The 22,515-nt window shown below is 46.2% G+C and overlaps 2 protein-coding genes across 3 annotated transcripts in view; one reads left to right on the top strand and one right to left on the bottom strand.

Annotated features, from left to right (window-relative positions):
* The first annotated feature begins 1,018 nt into the window (after positions 1 to 1,018).
* tgfb3 (transforming growth factor, beta 3) lies at positions 1,019 to 13,542 on the top strand. The gene is made up of 7 exons (XM_080513338.1): positions 1,019 to 1,761; positions 5,887 to 6,050; positions 7,350 to 7,479; positions 7,625 to 7,732; positions 9,051 to 9,207; positions 10,558 to 10,711; positions 10,822 to 13,542. Exons 1-7 carry the CDS (start codon positions 1,419 to 1,421, stop codon positions 10,978 to 10,980), a joined length of 1,215 nt encoding a protein of 404 aa, XP_080369464.1. The 5' UTR covers positions 1,019 to 1,418; the 3' UTR covers positions 10,981 to 13,542.
* Positions 12,029 to 22,515, bottom strand: part of ttll5 (tubulin tyrosine ligase-like family, member 5) — a 64,951-nt gene continuing 54,464 nt past the window's right edge. The window contains exons 30-32 of one of the 2 annotated variants that reach the window (XM_080513337.1): positions 17,107 to 17,189; positions 13,516 to 13,615; positions 12,029 to 13,400 (exon numbers count right to left, since the gene is read on the bottom strand). In XM_080513337.1, the coding sequence (XP_080369463.1) occupies positions 13,563 to 13,615; positions 17,107 to 17,189 (136 nt within the window). In that variant the 3' untranslated portion in view covers positions 12,029 to 13,400; positions 13,516 to 13,562. Of the gene's footprint in view, positions 13,616 to 17,106; positions 17,190 to 22,515 lie in introns of both variants that reach the window. The other variant, XM_080513336.1, reaches the window with a different exon arrangement.

The raw sequence follows: 22,515 nt of genomic DNA, 5'->3' as shown, positions 1-22,515 counted from the left end.
ACGCGGTGCTGTGACGACATTACTCTGGTTAGGGTCAAATGTGAGGAGCGTCACACGGAAATTGTAAAACATGTGTATATCTGTGTCAAACAGTGATAACATGAAACAATTTAAACAAATGATGGTGGATAAAATAACCTTGTAATCCATTGGTATCCACGGCGACAAATGTGGTAAAGGTATGCACTCTACTGAGCGCCAATTCTAGTTGTTGTTTTGTTATTCAACGATTCCGTCACTCCACTAGGAAAATCAAAAATACAAATTCTGTAAATATTCTATTTCATATGAGTATATCGAACATTTTTTTTCTATTATCAGTTTGAGGCTATAAACATTATGACGTGAAATTTTAAGATACTATGTCATAAAGTGAAATGTATCTCGATGCATCATTACATGTTTTGACCTTTAAAAACAAAAACTTTACTTTTTAGTTCCAAATGGACAGTTTCAGATTGATTTTGACTTCACATGAGAACAAAAAACGACATTTCCAAACGAACGTCTTCTCAAATCCTTCTCAGTTGAGCTTGAGAATAAAATCAAGCTGGTGTCGCTCAGACCCGCTTGTTGTCTTTCCTATCTGAAGTGCGGCTGCTGTGTATATGTTTGACCGCTAGATGTCAGCATTACTCGTGTTTTAGCTTATTGAACAGCAGCAGGGTGCGTCTCAGCAGTTTGTTGTGCAGTTCTCCACTGATGGACATATATGAGGCTCGTCATCAATACGTCCGGTGAAAATCACAGGTGGTTTTGACCTAAACCTCATCCTTTCCCTCATTACCAAAAATAAATAAATAAAAAATAATAAAAAAATAAAAAACTATTTCCCCCCCTCAATATATCATTTGGGGACCCTCCATAAAAAAATGCTCTTGGGAAAATCCATGTATTCCCCCACCCTCACTCAAAAATTAGGCCTCGAGTTTCCGCCCTCGGCCCCGCCTTGATAAACGTCACAGTCGTGAGTATAAAGTGTGAGAAGGAGCGAGAAGCTCCTGAGTGTGTTTGAGGTTGGACTGCAGCAAGGTGGCGGAGGCGCACCGACTCCAGGCGCACAAGTGGATGGAAAGAGCCCCGTGCAATGGAGAGGCGCGCAGCAGGGATCAGCCCAGCGTGAAGTGAAGACCCGAGGAAGGAGACGCCTGGATGAGACGAGGGGGAATGAAGAGCAGAACTCAGAGTTTTCATGAAGAGTTGCGCTTATTCTCCAGAATGGCACGGATTGTCCTCCACGCGAATGCGCACTTTGCAAAGATGACATAGCACTTGAGGAAATGGGATTCCTCCTGGAACAGAACTCACTCACGACCTGAATGAAAAGATAAAAGGGATTCTAATCAAATCGAGTTGTTTTTTTCTCCTTCTTCTTCTTTTACTTGAAAAAAAAGGGGGCTCGGTGGTGAGAGTTAAATATGAATCTGGGCAAGGCACTCCTGTTTGTCCTCCTCTCTAATTGCGTGACAATGACTTTCTCTCTATCCACTTGCACCACCGTGGACATCGACCACATCAAGAAGAAGAGGATGGAGGCGGTGCGGGGACAGATTCTCAGTAAACTCCGGATGACCAGTCCGCCTCAGACAACAGGTCCGAGTCAGGTGCCGTTCCAGGTCCTGGCTCTGTATAACAGCACCAAGGAGCTGATTGAGGAGTTGGGACGAGACCGGCAACAGAGCTGCGGGCAGGATAACACCGAGACCGAGTACTACGCCAAAGAAATATACAAGTTCAACATGATCAATGGTCCAGATAACAGTGAGTTCATAGTTTTATAGCCATATGAATAGTTTTGTTTGGTAAACTTTTCATCCGCACCGAATAAACATTGTCTGATATAAATATATTTCCACAAATGCCATGCAGCGTATTTGACACAATGTGCCGTTTTAGCCTACTTAGCAGTGTCAAAATCCTTAAAATCTTGCTTTTTTTCCCTCAGCCGGTTGAAATGTGCTTTTACGCACAGGCGCACCAGCGAGCTGCGGAGCGCAGCGCAGAGGAGAGGGGGCAAAGTAAACAGTGTAATTGGAATGAGCACCATTCCTTATACATACCTCACACCAAAGCCATGGGAACTCCTGCCCGAGTCTGACACATTCCTAAGCGAGGAAAATTCTCAGGCTGTTAAGTCTTGTATTTATTGCCAACTCCAAGACCTCATTTCCATTTCTGGCCCTGGGTTCCCCAATATTCTTCATCCACTGTGCAGTCTCTCTTGTCGAGAAATCCCGTGTTATGATCTAATTCCCTCGCCCATCCATATTGGTATTTCCTGTATAAACTATGGCCCATTGATTGTTCCAGAAGCAGAAGCTGGGTGAGCGGCCAGTTCTCCAGAGAAAGCCACTTTTAAAGTGGAACACTTGGCCCCGCGCCTGCCCACGGCCAGAAGCCGGTTGGAGCGCCGCGTTACCATTTCGAAATCAACAGGTGTTTATGCTGTACTGTGACACAGAGCAGAACCTCGACCAGGTTCCAGCATGAGACCCGAGTTAAAAAACCATTCCGCAGGTCCCACAAAAGTGCTTCTGACATTCAGAACAACACGGCTCGGGGTTTATCCGCTGGTCAGAGGTGGCCAGCGCGCCCCAAAACAAACACAGGTCTGAAGAGTGGGATCAGACATGGCCAGGTGCCCGGGACACGTCACTGCTCTTATAGCGTGGACTTCACGGGCGATAAGGCAGCACGTGACCGCCACGCTGCACCCCAACACCTTCTCCAGAGGAAGATGTCACCCGCATTAATAGGTTGGGCGACGCATTAATTAACACTTTGCTCTCCTTTTCCACGGTGCAATTTGAAAGAGGCCTGGGCATGTTGCAGTATGTAGGAACATAATGTCTGTCACCTCCATAATTTTGCAGTGTAGCTCATTTTCATTCCTGCTGGATATAATGAGTTTCACATCCACTGTTTTTTTGGAAGGTGGGAGTGTTTGGGACCTCAGTCAACTTTGGCTTTTTTTCATGCTCAGTTAAGAAGTTAAACAGAAACTTTTCTCTCATACTTCAATGCTCCACTTGCTCCAGACTTATTTTGCTGGACGCGACTACAAATGCAAATCAAAGTGCCTGAGATTTATGAGTGGATGAAGCGGGGCTGGGACAGGATAGTAGTTTGGAGCTTTTCATTCTCGGTGTATCAGAGACTGTGGGATGACCTGAGGCATGATAACATTTTAGGAATCCACCCGACGGACAGACTGGAAGATGCAGCTTCGGTGAAATTTCAGGCCAATCATTGACTCAGTGTTGGGTCAGTGAAAAAAAATAACTGAGGGCTTGCGCTGAGGACAGCAGAGTATCTGATGTATGGGCTCGTAGAAAAATGATGTCATCTGAACAAACAGAGACAGAGGTCTTTGGCTTACTCCCAAAGAAACAACCATCCCTTTGACTCCCAGGCCTTTACCATTTCTGCTTCCTCATCTTTAATCAAGTTAGTAGAAGTTGTTTTTCTTGTGAATGGAGGCTCGTCACATTATCTCATCTGCTGCAGCGTCCAGAAACAATGTCTGCCATGCACTGGAGGAGAATTAGTCTTTGTTTGGATGTACAGTTGCTTTATATTGAAGGCTCATTGTTGACTTTCTTGGGTTATTGGGGGGAAATTTAGATTTTCCACTGGAGCATCATGCAACAAATTCAAACCCCAGATGCTGAAATCGCAGTGGACGATAAAAGACCTCCAGCTCATACACTTCCAGAGTTCTGCTTCATGAGATGGAGACGCCGCAGCAGCTGGCCAGCACCTGCCGACTTCTGCTTCCTATTTCCTTTGTTTACCTCCGCGAAAGCTCTGGAGAGACTGACATCACCCCGTGTCTCCTGGGCAAAAGCGAGGCGACTCCTGGGAGTTTTTTTCTGAGAGCGGCTCGCCGCCGCGGGGCCGCAGGAGGCCGAGCGCGTGTCAGGGTGTGAGGTGTGGTCGCCAAGCGTCTGGGCGAGGCGCTTTATGTGAGGCTGCACAGCAGACACTCGCAATTGTCTGTCCCCAGGCTGTCTGAGCTACTTAAAGTTTAAAGGCCTCATTGAAAACCTGTCTGCGTGTAAATTCAGCGAATGATAATAGGAAAATGAGATCAGTTGGGAATCGTCTTGTCATTCAGGCATTTTAATTTTTTTTTTTAGTGGGGAAAATTATCCAATAAAACAAAATTTAGTTCTAAGCTGATTGAAATTAAAAAGAAACTGTGTGGTGTCAAATAGAATGATTAAAATGGCAATATTCGACATCCTGAGAGTCGTTCTCAGTAGTTATCTAATAATGGAAGGGGTCAAAGAGAATTAGTGATTCTCATTTTAATTATACAAAGCAATTCCCTCCACTCACCAACATGGAACAAATTACCTTTCAGACCCTTGGCAAAAATAAGCCATAATGTGAAATCCACCTAAAACCATTGCAATGGGAAAAATTAGGTCATCCAAGAGGAAACCAAAGACTTGATTAGAATTTCAAATCTCCTCTCAAAGTGGGGCTTTCCACCTTCTGTGTGTGGGGGGGGGGGGGGGGGGGGGGCAGAGCTATGAGTGAGGGGGAGGGAGAGGCTACTGAGGTTTCCTCCTTCTAGATTGTGTGGAAACACTGGACAGATATCTGGCTGGGGATGAATGCCGAAAAGGTCACCTAAAAATAGGGAAAGTTGAAAAAAACAAAAAAAAAAAACACGTGTGGAAATATCAGATAATGACTGCGAGGACACAGAAATAGGATTATAGGTCAGATGAAGTACAGATACTTGGAGATGTGCACGTTCCTTTTGCATGACACAGAAACAACTTTTCCATTTTTCCAAAAAGAAAGAAGAAGAAGGAAAAAAAAAAAAACATTCAAGGTGAAAATTAGCCAAAAAGGTGCAATGCCTCTTTTCAACCAGCAGCAAATCTGAGGGTAATAAAGCTCCAGTTTGAGGTCATAAATTAGCCCCGGCTTGGCTGTAAAGGACTGTTTCCACTTGGCCCATAAAAAGTTTGCTATGTGCTTGTTTTGCTCAACGCTGCATGTGCTTGGCCTGTTAAAATAATAAACTGTTCAATGGTATTATGGTATGAAGAAAAAAAAAGTATGTGTGTGTGTGGGTGGGTGGGGGGGGGGGGAGTGGTAAAGCTTCAAGGCTACAGGAAGCTTTTTGAGATAGAGTCACAGTGTGGCCATTTGTTTAGCTGATTCTGGTAAATGGTCAGTGTGCAATCACACACACACACACACACACACACACACACACACACACACACACACACACACACACACACACACACACACACACACACACACACACACTCACACACACACACACACACACACACACACACACACACACACACACACACACACACACACACACACACACACACACACACACACACACACACACACACACACACACTCAGACGTCGACCTGCTCAGGTATTGTTCTGCACAATGTGAGTCCACATGTTGTGGAATTCTTGGTCAGTCTCCGAGCACCTGTTGGACTCAGGAGGAGGAGGAGGGGGTGGAGGGGGAGGAGGAGGAGGAGGGGGAGTGTGCCGCTGTCCCACTGCAGACTCCACTGCTACCACATGGGACATTTAGTTTTGATTTCATGACTTCAACTTGTTGCTAACTCGTACCACACGAAAGGGTTTGCGGTAACAGGCGCTCTAGAAATAGTTCAAAATATTGTTTTTATTTGAAGTATTCAAACCCTTTCCAGTGTCCACCTGTCAGCAGAAACCAGGCGGTGATGGCATGCACACAATGACCTAACGAAATAATAGGGCGCTTAAAGGGATTCACAGTAAAAACAATGAACGCACCAATTAAAGAAGATTTATTTCTGCCGTTTTTCTCTTTAAACACACTGATGAGTATTCATTTCCACTTTACCTGCAGATGATCTCCCATCCTGCCCAAAGGGCATCACCTCCAAAGTGTTCCGCTTCAACGTGTCCGTCATGGAGAAGAACTCCACCAACCTGTTCCGGGCCGAGTTCCGAGCCCTGCGGATCCCCAACCCCAGTGCCAAGAGAAACGAGCAGAGGATTGAGCTCTACCAGGTGTGTGAACTGACCGTCGGTTTCCACTGTGGGCCGAGGCGGAGGGGGGTTTGTGGGTGGTGGTGGGAGGGGGGTGGGGGGGTTACGTGCTCTAATTCTCTCAGAGGGCCTGTGTAGGTCAGTGAGGAAGATGAAAACATTTATATTAGGTCGTCCAACTCCCTCTCCCCTCCTTTCAAGTGCTGATCATTCTTCCATGTGCTTATAGCCAAATGGATTCTACATTAGGACACGTTTAAGAGCTTATGCAGGCGTCTTTTAAGAAACCCCAGATTACCATTCGGCAGTTTCTTCTTTCCCCGCTGTCAATCTCCGAGCCGTTGTCCATCCATGTTAGATCAAGTCAGGCAGATATATAGGCCTGCCTTCGCTTTTATGTGTTTATGAGCATTTTTGAAGTGTGTAAAATCCTACATCTGGCAGATGTCTGTGTGTGGGGTGGCAAGAATAGTTTTTTTTTTTTCTTCTCTCTTTTCTATTTCCTCATTAATCTCCTGTGAGAGAGCAGGAGTAATGATCAGGTTCCAACATTTCCTGCCAGGGAGACAAGCGTCTCCGGACTGCATACCGCCTCTGAGGCAAGGCTCTGGCCGGTGCTGAATACACGCTGTCAGGCCCCCAGATTGTTTCCAGGGGCTCGAGGAGGAGATAGAAGCAGGGTCACCCACTGGGGGGAAGTAAACGGAGCCGCTCGCTCGCCCCCACTCTGTTCAGACCACGAGTTCTGATTGGCAGAAAAGCCCCGACGCTGGCAGTCCTCTGGCCCCTCGTTCCCACAGGAAGACAGATTAGATGCTGACAATGTTCAGGAACCCGGTTATCCAAAGTGCTCATACTCACCACACAGATTTTTCTCACCACAGATAAACACCTTCGCTCAGACTGGTTTTAGGAAGAAAAAAATAAATAAACCCCTCACACACACACACACACACACGCTGTTTTATTTGTCGTCGACTGTCACTTCTGTGCAGTTTTTAACAGCGCGAGTGAACCTTATCCGAGAAGCCTAACGTGGAAGCTTGAAGGGCTGATGTGAAGGACAGCCAGGTTCTCATTGGCAAGACGGTAACGCACAGGCATTAACTTGCAAAATGGGGATATCAACATAGAGTCACTTTTTCCATGAAGAGTAGACATTTTGGCCCAAGGCATCCTGGAGAGTCTGGCTCAGACAGCCAGTCTCGCTTTAGTGTGTGTGAGTGTGTATAGATACATACTTATACGTATGTGTGCACACATGGGTAAAAATAAAGGAGTTTATGCAGCTGGGTCACATTTTCATCTCTCTGCTCACAGATCCTCCAGAAAGATGACCCCAAAGCCAAACAGCGCTACATCGGGGGCAAGAACGTCCTGACTAAGGGAACGCCTGAGTGGGTCTCTTTCGACGTGACAGAGACAGTGAGGGAGTGGCTGATGTACCGGCGTGAGTGGGACATCTTAAATACACACACACACACACACACACTGCATCACGTTTCCTGCCAAACTGCTCTGGATTATTTAATAATCAAACGGTAACAGCCGGAAGGGAATATGTAATGCCTTTCTGCCTTTGTTTCTCTGTTCAGAGACAAATCTGGGCCTGGAGATCAGCGTTCACTGCCCCTGCCACACCTTCAGGCCCAACGGAGATATTATCGAGAACGCCAACGAGGTGCTGGAGGTCAAGTTCAAAAGTGAGACGCGATCAAATCTGCGCCTTTTGTTGTTTCTTGTGTGTCAACAAGCTCATAAGTGTAGATTAAAACAGAGTAACAGCTTTGACATTTGCATCCTACATATAAAGACTTACATTTCAAAGTTTTTGAAGCAGAATTTTCCGCTTCATAAAGAGAAAGCATGTTCAGTGTGAAAGTTTCACCTTCATAACTCTCACTTTCCTCTCAAATAGTTGGCCAAAACATAGAAACTCAAAATTCAGTTCATATCATACATCATCGTTGTGTAAAGTGAATGGAAACGTTTATTAACGCCGATTAATGATGAGTTATTTTTATGTTAAAAATGAAATCCCTTTTTTTTTTTTTACTTTCATGGTGATGGGACAGTGCCTCCTGGGTGATATATACGTATATATATATATATATATAGCATTTTATTGAGGAAACAGCAATCCTGCACTATCCGGCAATCATTCTATTTGGCCACATTTGTTTGCACTCCGGGGTTCTGGACCTGCTTTTGAAGGAACCTGAGAGCACAGAGAGGCCCGAGGCATCAAAATTAGACCCGGTCACATCAAAGAAAACCAGAATAGACGCTCTCCAGACTCCTCGTTGCTCATTTTGTACGTTAATGGAAGTTTATGCAAGCGTTCAGCTTTACTGTAGCGCATTAGCGCATCGGAGATTCCCTAACCACCGGCTGTCGGGCTTGAAGAGACAACAGTTAAGTTCTTTTCAGTCATCAACATGTTCTTCTCGCGGGGGCGACTCATCGAGGTCTTTTTGGTAAGATAATGGATTTCCTTCCCGGAGAGGAAGAGAAAGACACCGAGCATGGGAATACAATCGATTCTGGTATCTCGCTTAGCGCCGGGGGCCCCCGGGCCCTCGGTCCTGGGAACTCTCCCGGCTGCCTCGGCCACAAGGAATGTGCTGCCATGGCGCTCAGACGTTTGGCCCCAAATTAAAGCGGGCCGTACACATCCAGCGGCAGCGGCCTCTCTCCTGAGATGTCCACTGCTTTAGCTATCAGGGGTTGATTGGATGAGCAGACGCAGGCCCGGGGGGGGGGGGGGGGGAAGTGAGAGGAACCAGTGTTTAATACAGAGGAGGATGAAAAAGTAAGCCAGACATGAGTGAGAGCCGGACCTGGAGATTATCCTCCAGTTAAAACTTACAACTGACTACACTGATTGTTGGAATTAAGAAAGCTGCTCCCAGCCAGCTCTTGAAGTCCAGGCATCGTTTAGAAATACGCAGTATTATTGTTGAGTTGGGTTTTTTTTTGTTGTCGTTTCTCCGTGGCGACTGAGCGGCTCTGTGCCCGCAGGTATGGAAGCGGACTACGACGATCCGAGCCGTGTGAAGAAACCGAAGGAGCAGCTGTACCCGCACCTCATCCTCATGATGCTCCCGCCGCACCGGCTGGACGCCCAGTCCTCCTCCCGCAGGCGCAAGCGGGCGCTGGACACCAATTACTGTTTCAAGTAAGGCCCTGGAAAATGAAGCGCTCTGCTCAGACGATCGGTCACAGGCTTTGAACCGCGTAAAAAACAATCCGTCCGTCCAGCGCCGGGGCTGGCCGCGGATCTGTCGGTGGCTCGTCTTCCAAATGTAAGGTTGGCGGTCTGTTGCCCGTCTCGCTCGGCCCGGCGTCTCCAAGAGGAAGAGACTGAAACCAACGTCGTTGTCAGTGTCGTGCAATCGCCTGCCGTCACCATTTTGCGTGCCGACAAACTCTTTTTCAGTGAAATTCTTCAGTTTACTTAATTTTTGAAAAGATAAACAAAATCTAGTGCTTGCGACATTTGCGATGTCAAATAATTTGATGTTTTGTGGTTTTTAAGACTTTTAAATTATCTTTTTGTAGCGTGACGCGCAACAAACTGAAAGATTCTCGATTGATTTATGTCAACACAACTTCAACAGCAAATCCTTTCTGCTTATATTCCTAGGACAGGACGCACTGAGTAAATAAAAACGTCAACACCATCACAATGTGGTTGCATTTACCCTAATAAATAAAGCAACACATACTTTTATCATATAAGTTGAAGCAACCCGATAAATCAAATCAGGGCCAATCAGGGTAAATAATGTTAAATGAACCTCAACAAATTGCCTCAACCCTCATATATAAGTTGCAGTAACATGAATCATCTTGACACAATATATTTACATTTAGTTTGTGCTACAAAATAGTTTCATGATAAAGCAACTCATTTTGTCTTTATGAGGTTTTTTTCAGTGTGTGTGTGTGTGTGACGAGTCGGAGCTAATCGTGTGAGTTGTCCTAGACACGCCTGCTTTACTGGAATCATTTGATGTTCTGTTGCGGACGCTTTAATCACTGAGAGGACAGACATTTTACTCCGCCGAGGTTCGCAGCCCCCCCCCCGCCCCACAGTATCACACCCTGAGTGCACACGTTGCAAAGTAAATAGCCTCCCAGTCAAAGAGGCGAGACAAAATAAAGCTAAATCAAACAGAAACATCAGCTGTCTCACCTCAACAGAGCAGGTAACACAGGAAACACAGAACGAGCTTGTTAACCACCCTGATACAAGTCCAGATCTGTCCCAGAACCTGACCCCCCCCCACCACCACCCCCATGTTGCCTAGTGGGCTCTGGGTTTCCTCCGTCAGGCTGACAGGCGGCACCGAGGACACCTGGGTTCACTCCAAGTGGGAAAACAAGGGCGCACCTCGGAGTGGAATTTCTGAACTCCTCTCTCATCATCCGAGGCCACGGGGTGGAAAATGAAAATGTATACAAGTCTTCAAATTGTATGTTATCTGCGAAACCAATCCCTGTCTCGCCCCTCTTTTGTCTGCAGCAATTACGAGGAGAACTGCTGTGTGCGACCACTATATATTAATTTCCGACAGGATTTGGGCTGGAGGTGGATTCACCAGCCTGAAGGGTACTACGCCAACTTCTGCTCTGGCCCGTGTCCTTACCTGCGCAGCGCAGACACCACCCACAGCTCGGTGAGGGGGGAAAACATTTTTTAAATGGCCACAGCAACATTTTGACGTGGCAAACCCGAGACCGATTGTAATGACTGATTCCTCCACCCCCCATGCTCTTCCCTCCACAGCTGCTGAGTCTCTACAACACCTTGAACCCGGAAGCCTCCGCCTCGCCCTGCTGTGTTCCTCAGGACTTGGAGCCGCTCACCATCCTCTACTACGTGGGTCGATCCCCCAAAGTGGAGCAGCTCTCCAACATGGTGGTCAAGTCCTGCAAGTGCAGCTAAAGTACAGGGCGGGAGACGGGGGGGGGCGGCTCCCAGCACCACTCGCTGTGAGGAAGTAAAAGTTGGCAGGGTACAGTTCGTCTTCCACGAGTAACACCCCCACCGCCCCTCCCTCCTCGTCCCCAAGCCTCGCCCCACCTCTCCAGGAAGAAACAAACAAAACAGAAAGTATCCCACCACTCCGCAGAGCCGTCAGACACCACTTCAACCACAGCGCTCACTAACTCTTCTGACCTCTTGTTGATCTTCAGCAATTGCCTTTCGCCTTTCGTTTTTTTTTTTTTTTTTTTTAATATATATATATATGTATTTCCAGCGTTGTACCTCATTTGAACACACGGTATTTCGAAGCCCGTTTTCATTGAACGAGGAAACAATCGTCTCGCTCCGACCAACACGTTTCTCAAGGACATTAAATAAAGCCAGAGACATGACGGAGAACGCAAACTGAGCTCAGCAGACTTCAGACTGGAGGGGGGGGGGGATGATTGTTTTCTGGGACTAGCCCACCCCTACACACACACACACACACACACACACACACACACACACACACACACACACACACACACACACACACACACACACACACAGAGGACACGTTGGGGTGTCCGAGCTGGAAAGCAACGCTGTGCCGCCACAGCTCCCTACACTGTTTGTTTAGGACGAAATGCTGTCGAATTAATAATGAGCTTAAGAAGAAAAACAAGAAAGAAAACATGCTGGAAAACCAATCGTTCTTCTTAAAGTAGTGTGTCCACGGTTATGTTTACCTCTGTAACGCGACAAGGTGTTGATTCCAGGGATTGTTTGGTTCTTAAAGTGAAGCCTTTCTGTTGTATGAGATGATGTAAATCACTAAGTGAACTTAACTAGATCACAAACTGTAAATTGTTTTTTTTTTTTGTTTTTTTCTTATTACTCTTGGAAACACTTTTTTTAATTAAAAGAAAATGGGCCGTTGAACATAATGGTTTCATTTCGTGGATCTTTTCACAGTGGGGGAGGGTATTAGGTGAATCAGCACAAGAAATCCAAGAAGCAAAGGACTGAGCAAAGAAAAGTTTACCGACACGATCGTCACATTTTCTAGATATTCATTTCAGTGTTGTTTGCTACAAACAGTTCCAAAAATATTACATTTCCATGCATGTATGTTGTAAACAAATGGAGAACGTTGCACTGTAAACAACAACCACCACAGTAGATTACACACTCCGACCCGGATCCCCCCCCGTTTCGCGTTGTACAGCATGCAATGGCTCGATCAGTCATGAAACTCCCAACAGGGAACCTATTGCACGTTACAAAATGTTCCACCATGAGTTGAATATTAAATCTGTTGTACTGCATTAAAACTACAATCAGTGCAAGTTCATCCTGAAGAGGAGAATCGGGTGGCGCCAGGGAAAAAAACCATGCATGAGATTCAAGTAATATCAAAGTCTTCATGATTTCAATCTGTGGACGTGACACAGAGATGTTTAGTTGTATTGACACACCCTGAGAGAACACACCACGTGGTCCCGAACAAGAGAAAACCTCTGAGGTCAGCTGGACGCTGGTGTAGCATTAACCGGTATTTACACAGAAGATCTGAGCCTGAATACTCTCAATGTGACGCTTGAAGCTACAGGGATGGCCAGAAAGACCTCATGGCGGAGATTCTACAGTAAATAAATACTGATGCGCGGACAATATTTAACCTCTTAAGACAAAAAAAATAAAATAAAAAATAGAGAACATTTTGGTTGATTGAATAAACAACATTTCACATGTTTACAGGATTCGTCAAGAGCCCCTCGTTCAGGCTGAGGAAACAAGGCAACAACCAATAATAGAAAGTTCAGTATCAAGCCTCGGTTAAGAAAAAGGATGCTACACTTTAACACATCCTCATGTTCCGGGCGGGGAGGCCCGTTTGGCAACTGTTTGGCTTCCAAAAGACCTGATGCCCGGCCGGCGCTGCACATCAAAGGAGCGTCATAAAAGGCTGTAAGATGAGAAGCTCAACAATACTTGTCAAACTTATCAGGCGTCTCTTATTCCCAAAAATCCCCTTCTCCTGTGTATTTCTTTCAACGCCGAAAGAGAAAAAAAAAGCTTGACGAATATGTTCGTCACGGGTGCACGCGCCGCCGCCGCCGCGGCCCGAGTGAAGACTGAAGGACTGATTCCTGCGGTTGAAGAGCCGTTGGCACTCGGAGAACCATCTGCTGAAGGCGATCTGTCAGTGACATCCTGCTGCGGCATTAGCAGCACGATGAGAATGAGGGCGGGCCAACTGCTGGGATTTAGACTGATTGTAGCCCGGGGGCAATGGGGTACAACGTCGGGGGGGGGGGGTGGGTTGGGCAACACAATCCCAACCTGCGTCAAAGCCCGGCATTCCAGGCCTGGCAGTCTGTCCTCTCGCATGTCTGTGGCGGGATCAGATCGAAATTAATAGGACCCCCATTCGATGTTTGGCATACTTTGATCTGTTGTCCCTTCCCAGAATACACCTCTGTGAGATGCGGTTACATGCAGGGACACCTGTCAGGCCTGCAGAGGGGCACGGCGGGCCCCCGCTCGCCTTGCTGTCATCTGTGCTTGGGCTCCTTCACTTGGAACGGCTTACGGTACTCAGGAAGACCTGGGAAAAGGAGGAATGGTGCAAATTTAATCTGATGAAGGATGCAAAAGTGACAGAACTGAACTATACTTTTGGGTGGAGGCACGGGTCAGACATAAGGGAATTCACAGTGCTTTGCTACAAAGTAAAAGAGATGCATTAAAGACCAGAAGTACGATTGTGAAGCGGATTCTTTGACACACCGGCAGCCGGAGCAGAGTGAAGCTCAGGTGGAGACGTTCGATCAGAAATCCTTTACATTTCAGGTGAAAAGCAGATTTTGTTAGTGTCTTAATGTGGTTATTTCAGAGTCTATAATTTCACCCAGCTTCGTGTTTTGATTTCTTGTCTGATTGACATGGAGTCAAGACGAGCGCTGACCTCTAACTTTTCCTCGTCGCCGCCAAAACCAATGACCTCCATTTTTCACGGATAAAGTTTTACACGCGTTGGCAGCTTTACTGCCTTTATGATGCGTCTCAATCTGGACTCCAGTCTCACAGCCTCAAGTCCTCCAGGCGCTGTGGTAAATGTTCAGCTGGTCGTCGTGGCGTCACCAACCGAGAAGCTGATTTATCCGCCCGACGTCTGATTGCGCGCCCCACCCCCACCCCCACCCTATCGCCTGGCGTGCAGCCAGACGTGCCCAGTAGAAAAGGCATTCCAAGTACAGTTACAGCTGCTGTGTTTGTGCTCCCAAACAGTATTCCCTTTCATTCCCGCTCGGCACTGTTTGTTTTGGTGCTCTTTTACACTGCGGGGCCGGACCGGGCTGCAAAACGAAAACATCTCCCCGACTTCCAATCCGATGACATGAGCGGCTGGAGGCGGCTTCCTCCGGCTCGGCAGGAGAAAAGATAGAGGAACCATAAAATCAGCCGTGACACTGAAGACAACAAAGAGGAACGACTGTCGCGATTACATCTATTTAATTAAAAAACGTACATAAAACACTTTAAAAAGGGAGTTTTATTTTGCTGGAGAGAGGCCGAAGCTATCCATCCTGACATGATCAAACTGCAATTTGAAAAGCACAAGTGCAAGCATTCATTTCCTCCTGGAACCGGAGCCATAAATCTCCACACAGCCACCGACTGTGGAGCTCGCGGGAACTTCAAGGAAACTTCAAGGGAAGCATTGTAGAGCACATGTGGCCGATATAATCTGGGTTTGTAAGCTTTGGTAGGTCCTCATCAAAATCCTGCCCTCGTGTCGTGTCAGGAGTCGGAGGGAGCGGGGAGGTGGAAGCAGGGGAGGAGGGAGGGGGAGCACCGGGAGGAGGAGAGTGAGGGAGCGCGCAAGAGAGAGATAAAGGGAGAGTGTGATTAATGACGGCTGACAGCTGATCATAGAGAATGTTCTCCGTTTGGACTCGCTCTAACTGCCTGTCAGAGTCGATCAGGGCGGCTCAGTCATCTCGCTGCAAAGGTACACTGGGCAGGCAGAAAGACCCGACACACCTCTAAGCTCCACAAAGGCTGCGCTCTGTCTAATAACACACACACACATGCACACACCCTCCTCCAAAGCCTCCAGGACACCAGGCCGGCTCGCTGCTGTTCAACTCGCATTCCCGCTCTGCGAGCTAACACTGCTAAACTGGGCTTGAATTTCCAAGCAAAGTTTTCAAACGTGCAAGCCCCGAGTGGAGAGCAAGAGCGTGTCCTCCATCCTCTGCACCCCGAACGATGGAAAAAATGCATTCATGAAATTCAGAAGCGGCTCCCAAAGGATCCCGTTACAGTAATTGATGAGTTTATAAGATGTTTGTTGGCCTAAGCCAGAGTTTTAGAGTTCGGGGGGGGGGGGGGGGAGAAGAGGGAGAATGAAAAGAAATATTCTGGTCACCGATGCACACACACACACACACACACACACACACACTTCTCTGTGGAACGTGTGTGTTGGGGTGAAGTGGGGGGGGGGGGGGGGGGGGACTGCCGGGTGCTCAGCTACTGGATTTTTCCGACAAGACGATTCCTGGTTTGGACGCCTCTGTGACAGTGAAAATGATGCGGGGCATCGTTTGCTAATGTAAAGTGGGTTTCTGGAAAAAAAAAAAAAAAGCAGCTGATCAGACAAACAGATGTGTGCATAAGTGCAAACTGCTTAATGTCAGTGCTGCTGCGAGGAGCCCAACACTTCGCCGGGGCTGGAAAAAGCGGTGGAAATATGACGGCGCACACGTGAGTGCGTGAACCCGCAAAGTCTGAGATGCATTTGTCATCCTCCGCTGAGAGGTGCGACTGGCAAACCCCACAGTAATTACATCTGCACGGGAACGGCCGCCAGATGGGAATGCCCAAAACTGTTACCATCACCGGCTCCCGTTACAGAGAGGTGAAAGCCATGTCGTCATCGTTCTGCCTCTTTATTCTTCATCTGACTCGGGAGATTTTTTTTGGACACTTTCAGAACATAAACACCGGCCTCGGCCTCGCTGGGCGACAGTTCCAGCAGTTTCCAAAATATCTCTAAATATTTGCACGGGTTCACATTTTCCCTGCAGGAGTTTCGTTGCCTCACAAGTTCGGAACACGATCGTGACCGTCGGGGGCGAGTGACTTTGGACGCTTTTCGCGGGGAGCAAAGTTACACTTTGTTGCCACACGTGGCTCTTCAGCTCCTCTGTGAAACTACCAGAAAATTCTATGTAAAAACATATATGTAAATAAATAAACTAAAAACTTTTGGCTTTCATTTTTATTATCATTTTTTTCAAATTTGATGACTGAAAATCTGCTAAAGATACAGCTAAAAATGTATGAAATTGCAAAATATACTGAAATAAAAAGGAAAAAAATGCCGAAAATAAATGATAAAATCACTTAAACCAGTACAACAAGTTTTTAAATTGCTAATCTCGTTAAAACTGTTTTCAGAAAATCCATTAAAAAAAGGAAAAAGTATCTCTAAATTGTAACTGTTCAGAACATGAGCAGGTTTTCAGCTCCAGACAAATCTCGAGTCAGGTCATGGCGGTCGCAGACCGCTGGTCGATCCAATCGAACTGAAAGTAAGAGGGCTTAGATATTTAGTTCACCGCCGTCCAGCTGCTCCGCCGCTTCAGTTGGCAGAATTTGGCGCAACCCGATACGCGACGTTGCTCCTTCGAGCAGAGCTGCAATCAACGTTCATCTGTGATCCATTATTATTAGGATTATGACAATGCTGTTGTTATTTACCGCGCCCGAAATACATTTACAAATCCCGCACACATCTGAGCGAGCGGGAGGAGGGTTAAAAATATCTTCTCAATCATCCATGGGGAATGTCCACGATGCTGGGCTGTGATCACCAGCACTGGCACGGAGGGAGTCGACAATAAAACATAGCGGGATAGATGTACTTCAGAGATCTGGGCGTTTCCTGTGTTGCAGCAGCAGAATCAAACTAAACATAACCATTCCCTCTCTTATGGACAGTAACAATAAACGAAGCTGGTATAGGCATACGCGTGTTAATAGTGAGGAGAGCTCACCTCTAATCAAAGAGTATGAAGTTGAACCAACCTGTTTTCCCGCAGATGGTCTCGTAGAGTGACTGCTGACTGCTGGAAGCCGCTCCGCTGGCTGAACTCTCCGAGGACGCCTGCCTGTTAATCACAAACAGGATGAATGTGCATTAAGAGACTGAAAATGGTCAAGGTCCCTCTAAATATCAAGACGGCCACAGTTCTGCAGGTGTGTGAGTGTGTGGTCACAAGGGTATTTTCACAAAAGGAACCTGGACTGGATGTCAAATATCTGCTGCTCGTGTTCAGTCAGGAGAAAAGACGAGGTGAAAGTGTTCACTCGGAGCCTCTATTGTGACATGAACGGGTGAAATTCCTGTTTCTTGTCCTGGGCGACGGCGATTGCCTCGCCGGCAGAATGATTGTGGTGATTAACAGAGAGGAAAGTGAGGAGTTGTGCTCATATTACTGCGATTGGTCACTGCTGTTTGTTCAGATACCCGAGTAACATGACAGCAGTCCGGCACGCAAGGAACACATGACAATACTCACAATACTGTACTGTAAAGGTCTGTGTGTGAGAGAATGTAAAATGTTTTAATAGAACCTATCAGCTTAAGATTCAAAAAACCTTTTTCACGGACTAAGACTTAATAAAAAAACTAAATAAAAGATAAGACAAGGAAACGAGGAGTGTGACGAACTATAACTGTCAACAAAACAAAACGAGACGGACAACGAACCAACAAGAGATCCAATCAGAGCTGCTTTCGTTGCAGGACAAGTTGTGAAGACAGCCAATCAGAACGAATCATAGAGGGAAAGTTAATCAAGGTGAAAGCAGCTGAGACTTTTTTTTAAAGAGCCATTCTAAACTTTTACACATTTCGCAGGACGTTTCCACATCAGTTGAATTGTTCACATTATGGTTAGTTGTGTAAAGTTGCAGTGTTACCTATACTGCTTTGCTTTGATTCCAGTTTTCTTTACGTTCGCTTGTTAAGCACCAGATCAGAGGTCGGCAACCTTCAACAGTCAAAGAGCCATTTGGACCCATTTCCCACTGAACAGAACACAGTGGGAGCCAGCCATTGAACATGAAGCGTCGTTGCTCCACACTAGTGAGGATCGTCACTCTCAACAAGTCCACAATATTTAACTCCTTGCAATGTTTATCTCCTCCGCTGTAAACCCTCATGTTAATGTTAACATGTGCCGCTTTGCACACACTGGTTGTTTTGGTAACTGGGTTAATTGAAATGTCGGCGCTCCACAGCACCGCAGTCTTCTGACAAGGTTCAGACGCTCCTCTCAGTAACAGAAGAGGAGATCCAGCGGGAGATGAAGGAAACGTCGGGTGGCTGCGGAGCTGCCGCAACTTCCATGTTCTTCACGCTACTATTGTTGCGTAAAGACGTTACATCCCATGTTTTTGACATTAACAATAAAATTAAATACACGTTTTGTAACATGACAGTTAAATCTGTGTCTGTATTGCATATTGAAACTTGAATACCTTCTATAACAGACTGATGGATCTTTACAATTACAGGATATTCTGGAGAAACACTTAGTCAACAAAGTCCACAAAAACTCTTATATTTAGTCGACTAAACAAGACTAAGACTAAAAAGGTTTCAGATGACTAAACTAAGACTAAAACTAAATGACACGTGACTCAAAAGACTAAGACTAAATCAGAATTAGTTGTCAAAATTAACACCAGAGCATCACAAGACAAACACACACTAACATTCACACCGAGTGGCAATTTAATCTCACTTTTCAGTCCACTTTCTCCCGTTTTTAAACCATATTCTGTGGAAAATGATGTCACATCCATTTAATAAAGATACTGCAATAAAGAGGTTTAAAAATATTACACATTATATGAGTGCCTGTTTTAATAGTCAGTAAATTGAAAGGGGAAATAAAAAGTGGTTAAAAAGCCTCCATCTTAATGTTTTCTTTTTTTTTTTTTGTACCTTTGAGCAGCGTTTAAGAAAAATACTTAATGTAACAGCAGTTGTACTCAAGTAAAAATGCCTAGTACGTTTTCCACCTCTACAGATTACCAGCAAACTGTGATAAAATGTGCATATGGGTTCAGCTTGAATAATGAACACAGTGTATTTATCTGACGCAAGTCTGAAGATCATAGACAAGAAAACCCACACAAAACCCTTTTCACATAATCGGACAGAAAATACTGTGTTTCCACTGTGTCGAAAATCATTTGAAAGAAGTACTAAAGTTTGGAGCGGGAGCAGACACGTCTGTAACCTTATACATTAAATCTGGTAAGCATTTTTTAAGGGGAACAATAAATAAAGCTTAGCTGGCATTAACCTCTCTCCCCAGAACAGCAGCTTGCCAGAGGAGCATTAATAAGGTAATGAGGGTACACACTGCCTCCTTGTAAGGGGCTGCACAGTTGTTCTTTCATACCATTACACAACCACAAATAGCACTGGCCCACTTTGAGCATGGCAGACCTCCACAGGAAGCAAACCCCTTTCATATGGAGGGGCGGGGCACACAACTTGACCTCCGGGTTCTTCACATCACTTTCTTTGTCAACAGTCTCTCGCTCGGCCACTTCAGCGGCCAGAAAACGCAGCAGGTGAGAAGTGATCCTGAGCTTTCAGTGTGAAGGTGTGTGTGTGTGTGTGTGTGAGTGTATGTGTGTGTGTGTGTGTGTGTGTGTGTGCAGACGACACTCAAGCCCCAACGTTAAAACGTTCCGCTCCTCGCACCAGCTGAAGTCCTTCTGTAAACATCGCTGATGTGCTGCTTCGCTCATCAGAGTGTCTTAATGCTCCTCAAAGTGACCGAAGGGGATAAAGCTGAAGTATAAACACAGGCCTGGCAGCTCCTGTGTGTATACAGTATCCCCTGAAAATAACTACTGTTGTGGCTGATTAATAGGGAGTGAAAGCGGCGGCCGGGCTGACATTAATGGCGCTGCTGTAATTGTCACCCTATTAGTAATGCCACACGACAGCCCGGGTTTCCGTAGTTACAGCTGCGACTAACCAAACCCTGCAAACAAAATACCAAACAGGCTCATTTATTTGAGTTACAAATTGCTCCTTTCAAAGCCTCCACTGAAGTCATGCCACTCTGAGCCCTCGCAGCCGCTGCGGTTGGCAGCTGCGGTATGTTGATAGAGCCGAGAGAGCCCGGCCCCGCCGAGCACCATACCGACATGCTGTGAGCAAGTGTACCGTGTGCCGCCGGAGCGGTAAATCAAGGCCACTGCCACTCAGCGTCCGCCAACGTCTATTCAGCTATGAAAAGCCGACTGGTCTTTTAACCTGACGGCTGTTGGACTTGTTTTTCCGCCTCCCAAAGAGAAGAAATCTTTGTTCGTCGCGTTCAAACGAGACCGAAACGTCGACGTCATTGTGACAGACGGCCTCAACATCAGCTGTTTTGTTCAAGATGAAACGAGGTACAGGAACAGATTTAGTATGATTCTGAATAAAGTGACCTTTAGATCATGAAAGTAGAAGCGTCAATGATACTTCATCGGGACAAAAGCCAACAGCAGTGGAATTTAAACCACAACAGGAAGTCTCGGGGGACGTCCAAAATGTTCCTCCGTTCTCCTTATCTATCGACTTTCACTGAACCCCCTGGATGACATCACAGGGTTAAGGAAAGGTATGAGGAGGCTTCCTAAAGGAGTTAGTAAAAGGCGATCACATTAGTGTGGCAGTCGGACACTTTCACTTAGTGACATCATAATAATGCGACGGCGGCTCTTGTGGTGGAGAAAAGAACTACAAGTTTCCCAAAATGAAAGAATGGATGCAAGAATGTAATATTATAATAAAAGCGCATTTGGGTTTTAGATGATTGAAAGTTGTTCAATACAGATTATTGTTTTGGTAACTTACATGATTTGCTCCTCCGCCATCGTGATTTTTCATAAAGGCTTGGATGAGCAGGTCCCTTTAAATGTTGTCGCCGCAAGGAATTGTGGGGCAGCTTCAGCTCCTCTCCTTTGGGAAAGGATGCATCAGTGTTTCCTTGGCTAAAGGAGGCTCTAAAGGAAGCAACCAGCCTCCTTTTCGTTACTTATTGAGAATTCAGACAGTCCTTAACATGGTCGCTACACAAAACACTTTCGGGGTTTCGGAAAAGTCGATAGATAAGCAGTTAGGAGGGACGTTTCGGACGTACCCACCGTCTCAGTAACTTGTCATGTGAGTGCGGCAGAGAGGTGATTTAGCCCCTGATAGGAATCAGGGGGGCTGCCTCACCTCTCTGCCCAAAAAAGCAGGAGTCGCCAGACACACGGGGTGACAGGAAGGAGCACAGCCTGAAAAGCCTGTGTTGCAGACGTGGTGTGTGTTGTGGGAGTTGGGTTCAAGTTTAATAAAAACTCTGGAGAATCGACGTTCTGACTCCTCGTCTCTGTGGGTGAACCCGGGGGTGGCATGCGTGACTGCCACAGTGACCTTGAGCATCGAGCCCAGCTTGAGTACAAGTGGATTTATAGTCTCCTGAGGCTTGAACTATGACCATCAGGTAATTGAGGTTCTGGCTGCAGAGGTGCAAGCCTCTATAGGGTGACTCAGCTGATCCCAGACGTTTTCTGTAGATTCAGGTGTGGAGGAAGTGCAGGTCACTGTATTTAAGGTCCCCCAGTGTCCTGCAGCCTTTCACTGATGATACCACCTCCATGCTGCTGTGAGTGTTTGTCCTCCATGAAGATGAAATGAGGTATGTGTTGTTCATGCATGTTCAGACCACGAGGCCTGAAGTACCTGCTGCTGTGTTCAGGTACTTGCAGACCATCCAGTACACTGACCACGATGAGAGAAACAGCTTCCAATGGTCTGACGTGAGGCTTGGAGCCTCTCACCTCCTTTTAGGTGCCTTGAATTGAAATGATTCATCGTGTCGTTCCAGCGGTGGTCAGTGTAGGACATTAATAAAGGACAAAGTCCACTTCCGTCTTTCTGTGACTCTTCCAATTGGTCTGTGTCTCTGTTCAACCTGCTGATGACTCTGAGCTCTTTGAAGCTTGAATATGGAGGAACTTGTTGATCAGTTATTGAAGAGGTGTGGTCTCCGTCTCATGATGTCAAAATGTGAACAGCACGATGAGGAGGACTGTTACAGTACCAGTTACAACTGAGGATATTTATTGGACTATTCATGTTGTGAATATTTCTGTTTCTTGTGATTTTGACAAACACATTAGGAAGCTGATCAACTAACTAAAAAAAACTATCCAAACCCATAGTGCCTGAAGAACCTCATCAATCCAGTCAAACATTGTAGAGTTAATAAAGTGAGCTTCACTCTTGATGTGTGAATCAAAAACGCTGCTTCACATTTTTTTTAATACATTCATCGAATGCGTATTCGGGAGATTTGATTCTGTGTTGGTATCAAACAGTCCCACCACTGAAAGGTGAGTCTTGAACGTCGGAGCTGAAGGACCTTGAACTCT

Source organism: Blennius ocellaris (genome assembly GCF_963422515.1).
Source record: "Blennius ocellaris genome assembly, chromosome: 17".
NCBI classification, from domain to species: Eukaryota; Metazoa; Chordata; class Actinopteri; order Blenniiformes; family Blenniidae; genus Blennius; species Blennius ocellaris.
The sequence above is the reverse complement of the archived record's forward strand: the minus strand, read 5'-3'. Positions and strand labels throughout refer to the sequence as shown.

Bases quoted from the DNA above. Each gene is read 5' to 3' on its own strand.
- tgfb3 (XM_080513338.1), top strand. From the start codon at position 1,419: ATGAATCTGGGCAAGGCACTCCTGTTTGTCCTCCTCTCTAATTGCGTG. The intron at 1,762-5,886 runs GTGAGTTCATAG...CTTTACCTGCAG, and splicing joins GATCAATGGTCCAGATAACA to ATGATCTCCCATCCTGCCCA. The intron at 7,733-9,050 runs GTGAGACGCGAT...CTGTGCCCGCAG, and splicing joins GCTGGAGGTCAAGTTCAAAA to GTATGGAAGCGGACTACGAC.